Consider the following 7577-nt stretch of genomic DNA (forward strand, 5'->3'; position numbering starts at 1 on the left):
CTCAGCTTTTAGGTTACTCAATCATGGTATCAGCCAAATGAGTCATGAAATTTAGACTTCAATAAAGATTCAGTGTCAAAATCATTAATATTTAAGATCGAGCTATGGGAATGACTACTATAGACCCTCCCCCCCACCCCCACTGCCATCTGTTGCTGTTAGTTTCCCAAGGCTACTTTAGCCAAGTTCTGAAAACCGACTACTCGAGCTTCCCAACTAGTTTCTGCCATTGTGGGGCCGTAGCCTGCTTTTTGGTGGCTAAGAGCGTGGAGACAGTTGAAGCAACTTTCAACTTCGAACCAGGCGATCTTAATCAGCACTACAGCCATTTGGTTGGGGGAAGTTAATCCTCAGGAAGCAGCTCCTCAGACACCCCTGGCTCTAACTCTTCCAACCTCCAGGCGGCATTAAACGCTCTGTTCTGGAAGAGCAATGGGGCAGCCTGTCACCACTGGAGGCAGATGGTGAAAAGCGAGGTTGCTTTCTGGGGCAGGAGCTTCCTGGGACAGTATAATCAGTGCTCCTTCTCTTCCCTTCCCACCCTGTGCTAACCTCAGGCAACTATCCTATGGTCCCCCACGGGTGCCTACTAAGACATCCAGGCAAGCAGAGGAAACACATGAATAAAAAGCAGGGTTTATTATCTATCAAATCTCTAATGCATGTTCCAGCCGATAGATGAAGTGTAAATCAAGCCTCACACAGACTCTTGGTAAAAACAATTATAACTTTATACAGGAAAAAAAGTTTTGTTTTTAAAAAAAGTTCTTAGGCATTCAGGAGCAGATGAAAGATTTTCACATATTGAATGGTCTGTGCTTTCTTCTATGTGTTTGAACGTTCTCTCTCTGCTGCCTCTTCTGTGCAGATGAGGCCCTGGTAATAGCTATGCAGCTGCACTCACAGTTCTATCTGTAAGTTGCTTGCTCTGTGGTTTGACAACCTCAAAGTACGGTATGCTTTCAATACATAATTCTCCAAAACAGCTGAAAATATCTAAATTAAATTCTTCAAACCTTTTGAGTGCCTACTATTTGCTGGGCATAGGCTGGGCATTGGGCAGTTTTTCTGCTGTTCAGAGAAACATAAATGGTGCCACAGAAAGGAGTTTTCCTCCCAAGTGGCAGGAGGAAGTTTGCCTGGGATTAAGAGAACCAGTTTCTCCTCTACTTCTACCATCTGGGGCAGGTATGGAATTCCTGGGAACAGATGCTGTGTCTCTTCTGACAGTTGCTGTCATGGAAGAATCAAGAGAAGTTTCTAAACAGCTGTGGAATTTGCTCCACAATCCACATAGTGATGTGTCTCCAAGGAGCTCTGGGTCACGTGGCCAATGTATGAAATCTTCACTGAAGTTCTAGGAAAAAAAAAAAAAACAAGAATTAATTCTGTTTTTGAGATGAAATAAGAAAAACTGCCCAAATAATTTCTTGCAAGCTCAGGCAATAATATCCTTGGGTCCCAGAAAAATATCTTCATGGTTACAAAATCAGGCCAGAGGATCTTTCTATATCCACAAAGATGCTGTGCTATGAGGTGACATTCTAAATAAGTGGTTCTCAACTGGGGATATTTTCCCCACAGGAGACTTTGGCAATGTCTGGAGACATTCTGGGTTGTTACAACTGAGGGGGGAGGAGGTGGTGAGTGTTCCTGGCATCTAGTAGAGGCTGGGGATACTGTTAAACAACCTACAATGCACAGGACAGCCCCTTACAACAAGTAACTGTCTGGCCCAAAATGCCAATAGTGCCAAGGCTGGGAAACCTTGCTCTAAACCCACTTATTTCAAATGTCTGCAGCAGACCTGCACATTTAACAGTCATGGTTCGAAGAATACTCCAAAGGTCCGTGACATGTGGTAATTTGTGTGACTAGAGAATAAGTTTGACTAAATGTCCAGTACTTTACACATTGAAAAGACTCTTCTGTTCCTTACTAGTCTCATTAGGATTCTAAAAGGATCACAAAACTAGACACCATTTCATAAAGACTATTATATGTCTAACTGTTCACTGTGAGTCTGGTGATTCGTGAAGGGGATTTGGACAGTGCATCTGGAGGACCCCAGGAGTTCACTGTATCTGTGCCTGAGAGGCACTGAGGTGTCCCCTCTTTGGCTAGGCACCTCTGCCTAGGCCAGATCCTGTGGGTCACACGGGATCTCCCAAGCACAGGTGGTGAGCTGACACAGCCTGACGGTCCATACTCAGAAACAAAGGCCATGGAACAGGGAGCTGGACGTACCTCATGAAGATCACTATGTTGTGAACCTGGATATCGGGTAACGTGCAGAGGAAGCTACCGAAGAGCAAATATGGATACGGTCAGTTTGGCTCAAAAAAAAAGGAGAATCAGCAGAGTGCCAAAGACTGTCAGACCGAGGTGCAGCCGGCCCTGTTCGGGGCGCCTCCCCTTCCCGCGCCCGCCCTCCTGACCTAAGCGTTGCCATGGCTCACCAGTGTGGAGTCCCCGCAGTGTCCTTTCTCCTCTCACAACATGACACTTCCCCCCCCCCCCCAAACCCATCATATAAATGCTGGGGCTTGGAAATGTTTCTAGTGGCTCAATGTTCTCTTTCAGAAATTGTAGCACTTAGGTTAAATATCAAAAAACACATTCTCCAAATAAACCTCAAGATGGCCAAGGCTAGCGAACCTACAGATCAAAGGCAGGACCAGCCCCAGGTTACTGAGTATAACTCTGCATTCTTTTTATCTATTAGAGAGCACACGAAGAGAGAACACCATCCTTACTACACATAGGAAAATGGTCCTCCCATCTCGGCCTGCTCCATAAAATGCACCTGAAAAGAAGACACCAGAGTCAGTCTCTGCCCAAGCAGTATTGACACAGAACAATACTATTATTAATGTCTAAAGACCTGGGAACATCTTTCCGTCACGTACAAAATATCCTCCCCAAGATTGTCCCTCATACAGACTATGAGCCTCTAACAAATGCTTCCGACTGCTTCTCTTTTGAGAGGCCAGTGGACTTCAGATTATAATTCTGCCTCTTCTTGATTTGTAGCAAATTGCTTTCTTTTACAAATTCTTTTGCTCCTCTAATACTTAAATGCTAGCTGATTTTTTCCTTAGTTTTTCATAATTACAGAATCCATCAGGTCTTTCTCATCAACCAGTTCCTACAAGTGGAAAGGAGAGGAAAAGGAAAGCAATGTGGCTACAGCATTCCTACACCCCCTCTCCTCTTTCAGGCTTGTGGGGCAAGGATCCTAAAAGAACAGCATACCAGCTGCTCGCTCCGAGGTGGAATGAGGGAGATGTTAGCTGTCGTATACGACCCAACCACTGTGTTCATGTACTGAACCTGGCTGGACAGGCTGGTCACCGCCACAGGGTAGAAGTTGGAGTTCCTGATTTTCAGGGTGGCCTGCATCAATCAGGGCAAGTAAAGAAACAACTGTAAGTGTCCTGGGTCCAAGACTTGCAGGTGCACAACCCAAGAAGGGAGGGCCTATGTCTTACCTTGATGGCGAGAATTACAAGGGAGTCCTGCTTATTAAATGTGACTTTCACCACTCTGATGCCGCCATCATCCACAAGGACTGAATGTGGAAACAGGAAGAAAACCACCAAACCAGATGCCAGGAGACAGAGCAGAACAGACAGGAGGACATACTGCTTACTGCAAATGACACAACATGTGACCGACTTAGGCAGTCAGATATCAAGGTCAACTGCTTAAGAATAAATGCAAAACCTGGAATGAGGTGGGAGGGACAAGAAAGTAAAAAGGGCTAGGAACCACAAACCAGGCAAGAATGAGTGGAGTGGGAGAAGCCTTTGAAACCCATCAGAGTGCTGTTTGCAATCTGGGAAGAGAAGCTGAAAAGAGGAGCTGTGTGGACAGAAACATTTCCTAACTTCCCAAGACACCCCTCTTCTCCAATTCCTTCTAATTCAGTTCCTTCATTTGGCCTTCGGAATGGTTCTAGCTTCAAGTTTCCTACCCCAGATGGTGATGGGAGCAGTGCATTTTGCTGGAGCAAACAGTGTTACAGGAAATGGAGGGATTTATAAGAACAGATAAGTTTTCAAGAAGTTAACTGGCATTCACACATATAAAAAGAGACTAGGGACAGAAGCAGGTATTAACAGGAAAGAGACAGGTAACTCACGTTCTCTGAGGGCGCAATCTCTGATCGCTGTGAGGGATCAAAGCAACCAACTCATTTACTTGCTCTAGAAAAGACCAAACAATTATTTTGGTAAAATAAGTCCCATGTCTTGGCAGTACTTTCCTACATATCCCACATCAGCCTGCCACAACATATACTAGTCTGGAATTAGACATTTCTAAGATACTAGTTTCACATTTTGGGTCTAATGAGCAAAAAAACAAGTAAATCTAGAGAGTGCCACAAATTACAAAACATCTACCAGTGCTGCCAGGGCAGTGATATGGAAGTTGAGAAATCTAGGATCTTGTTCTGGCCTTCCTGCATGAACTCAGGGAAGTCGTTACCTCTCTAGGCCCCTGTCTCATTTCTAATATGAAGGCTTTAGAGTGGATAGTCATCACTAGCTCTAAACCTTTGTGACTATCTAAACTGTTAAAACTTTTTGAGGGTCGACTTCGTGATAGACGATTCTGCATTTAATCTAGGCTCCGCTCCTGAGCATTTGTTTTTCCTCCCTACTTGACATATTTTTCAGACCTTAGGTTAATGATTCACCGCTTCCTTGAACAGAAGCTTCCAAGTTGTCTTTCCCCTGATCCTCCGGTCCACTCACCGCCAAGTAAAGCCAAGCCAGGCCTTATGAGTGAGACCAATAAAGAAACGTACCTGTCAACAAATCCCACCATGTGCAGCAAACTGTTGAGGAAACCACAGGTTTCAAATGGAGTCACTAGTGCCAAAGCTCATGACAGTGAATCTAGGCTTAATACTTGACCTAACTGCTGTTTATCCAGGAATATAATCTTAATCAGGCTACAGTCAATTAGATCTTCAAATATACTAGACTAAATTTTTGTTCTTTAACAAAACCAAATGTTCAAAACCAAGGAAACATAAAACAAAAGAATGAAAGTGAAGAAAAGAAAGGCTTTCGAATATCAGGAAACCAAGAGAAGTTGTGGGACCTGCCCAAGTTTATCAAGTCAGGTGAGCTGACTCCTGTTCAGGGCACAGCTTACAATTATGATATTTCTGACTAGAATAAAAGCTCTATATGGGAGACAGGAAGAGCTCTGTGGTATCTTGGGATTCTTATTGGGGAAGCATCCTTCCCATGATCAAAGATTCTCACCTGTTGGAATGTAACCTGTTCCTTGGCACGTGAGACAGGTGATGCTGTCCCGCCCAGTGAACTCCACATATGGAAACTGGGCAATGGCTTCTTCCTGTTCCCGTTCATCCAGTAAATCCTCCCTGTCATCTTCTTTCCTCCGCTTGTAGGAAGCGGGGTGAGCAGAGGTGGAATGCTGGGATCCCATGGCCGAGATGTGCCACCAGTGTCATGTCCTAGAATGCAGAGCCACGTTACTGCATGTTAGTGGCCGCACCGCGCCAGGAGAGAAGAAAAGGTATCAATGAGAAAAGTATAAACACAAAAACGACGAAATTGTCGTCCTCAGTGTGATCTTAAACATCTGCACAATTTCTACCAGGTCTTCATTTTGTAGCAGTGCTCCCCCCACCCCCATACAGCCGGAAGAACGGATCCTGCTTCTGCCAACCTGCCCAGCTCCTAACAGCCCTGGGACTCGGGGCACCCCAGCTTCCACCTGGTCCCGTCTCGCCCTTCCCGTCCACTATTTGCAAACTCTGTGCCCTCCTCAAGAAAAGCTTCCTGAACAAACAACACACACCAAATTAATAACAGGCCTTAAAAATCCTCCCACTCCGACCCCCGGCCCCGCGAGGCAGGCTCAGGTCACGCCCCCTGACAAAAAAGGGACGCTGCGAGTCCACCGGAGTCAGAAGCGAAAGCCGGAATCGACGGACCTACCTGCAAGGCGCGAACCCCCAGTAGCTCCTTTCCGGACCGCACCTCAAGCCACCCGCCGGCTTCAGCTTGTTTACCTGCCTGTCGGGTCGGCGGAGTTGCTCTCATTCGGTGCGCACGCGCCGAATGGCAAGCGAGCCGGGGACGCCGGCGTGCGCACGCGCGTGCGCCCTTTGCGGCCCAGCAGGCGACGCCGCTAGAGGGCGGCAGAGTGCGAGGGAGAGCCGCGTCTACGCGGCCTAGGGAGGGTGGACTTGGAGAGAGGGCGATGCCCAGCCGTTCTCCAGAAATGCTGGGAAAGGTTCGAGTCAGGCTTCCTGAGCAGAATGTTTCTCTGCGGCGGGAGGAGGAAGAAGCCCCTGGCGACCAAAGCCATTCTCAACGTTTCTTTGAGCATAGGGACTGTGTAGACGCTGAAGGTACAGAGATGCAGAAGACACTAAACCCGCCCTCATCCTGCTTTAGGATCTCCCCTTCCCCAGCCCGCCACACCACACAAAAGGCAAGCACGTAAAGGATTAGATAACATGTTTTAAAGGGTGCGTTTCTCTGTGGGTACTGCCACGTTGAGCTTAGCCCGCAGCAGAAGGAAGTGGGGGTGAACATTAAGCAGGTGAAGTGACTAAAAATGATGCTGGGGGAAGAGGAGAGATTCTGAACTGAGTGAATGAGGGGCCTGCTTGGCAATGGAGAGTGAGGTCTCTGCCCCCTCCATCTCTCTTTCCCCATTCTCCTATAGGGAAGGCTGGTGCTCCAGAATTTGTCTAGTCACCTGCCTAACTGCTGGTCATGAGCGTCCCCGTGAGTTTTTAGAGTAAGAAGTGATAAAGAAAAAAATATTGAATGACAGCTGTCGAAGACAGAAAGGCAGACCTTATGGTGAGGGCCATGGTGATAGGTGTAGGGACTGCTGCAATGGTGTATTACAGTGGGAGAGAGAGAGTGGGCCCAGCTCCGAATATAACATGGGCAAGTAGGAATTTATAGCCCCGGGGCAGAGTAAGGGTCAGATGGAAAATTTAGGGGGAAGGGAAATTCTGGCTAAACTGACCTAACAGGATTTTTGCTGAAGATAGGCCAAGGTGATCAGATATCACTTGGGGGATAGTGGAGGATGAAGAACCGATCAGATTTGAGGGTGATCAGATATTGAGGGTTGGGGGTTCTTGCTAAGCTGACTTAGCAGTGTTCTTGCTAAAAGTGGATTTTATAATAAGTATACAGAGGGGCCTAGGAGAAGGTTCAGGAGCCTGACTTAAGTTTGGTCAAGCAAGAAACCTTTGTTAGAACCAACAAGGATCCATTGCAACTCCTTTTCCATCTCTGCCCACACCTTCTCCTTTCTGAAATCTGGTCTTCACCTTTCTCCTTGCAAGCACTATACAAGTTTATGTTCCTTATTTATACAAATCTGATTTTGTTGGAGGTGGCAATATGCTCACTTAAAAATATATTTCCCAGCCTTTCTTGCCATGTGACACAATTCAAGCCAATGAGATATAAGCAGAGGTTGTGTGAGACTTCCAGGAAAGCTTATTAAAAGGAATTGAGACTCAACTGGTACTTTGACCTTCTAGTTCTTGTTTAAAATTTGAACTT

General features: G+C 46.4%; 1 protein-coding gene across 1 annotated transcript; it reads right to left on the minus strand.

Moving 5' to 3' along the window:
- Positions 1 to 618: 618 nt before the first annotated feature.
- TMEM106C (transmembrane protein 106C) lies at positions 619 to 6113 on the minus strand. Its single transcript, XM_016124519.2, has 8 exons — positions 5982 to 6113; positions 5280 to 5494; positions 4145 to 4208; positions 3492 to 3651; positions 3256 to 3396; positions 2757 to 2806; positions 2248 to 2301; positions 619 to 1357 (listed from the first exon to the last, which is right to left on the minus strand). The coding sequence occupies exons 2-8, from the start codon at positions 5464 to 5466 to the stop codon at positions 1261 to 1263; spliced, it is 753 nt and encodes a 250-aa protein (XP_015980005.1). The 5' UTR covers positions 5467 to 5494; positions 5982 to 6113; the 3' UTR covers positions 619 to 1260.
- Between the last annotated feature and the right edge of the window lie 1464 nt (positions 6114 to 7577).

The sequence above is a fragment of the Rousettus aegyptiacus genome, unplaced genomic scaffold (genome assembly GCF_014176215.1).
Source record: "Rousettus aegyptiacus isolate mRouAeg1 unplaced genomic scaffold, mRouAeg1.p scaffold_m13_p_2, whole genome shotgun sequence".
In the NCBI taxonomy this organism is placed as follows: Eukaryota; Metazoa; Chordata; class Mammalia; order Chiroptera; family Pteropodidae; genus Rousettus; species Rousettus aegyptiacus.

What these genes read in the sequence shown, in the direction of transcription:
- TMEM106C (XM_016124519.2), bottom strand. Translation starts at nt 5,466, where the DNA reads ATGGGATCCCAGCATTCCACCTCTGCTCACCCCGCTTCCTACAAGCGG. An exon ending in GGACCATTTTCCTATGTGTA is followed by an intron (nt 2,302 to 2,756) that starts GTAAGGATGGTG and finishes GCTCTTCGGTAG; the next exon opens with CTTCCTCTGCACGTTACCCG. An exon ending in AACATAGTGATCTTCATGAG is followed by an intron (nt 1,358 to 2,247) that starts GTACGTCCAGCT and finishes TTTTTTTCCTAG; the next exon opens with AACTTCAGTGAAGATTTCAT.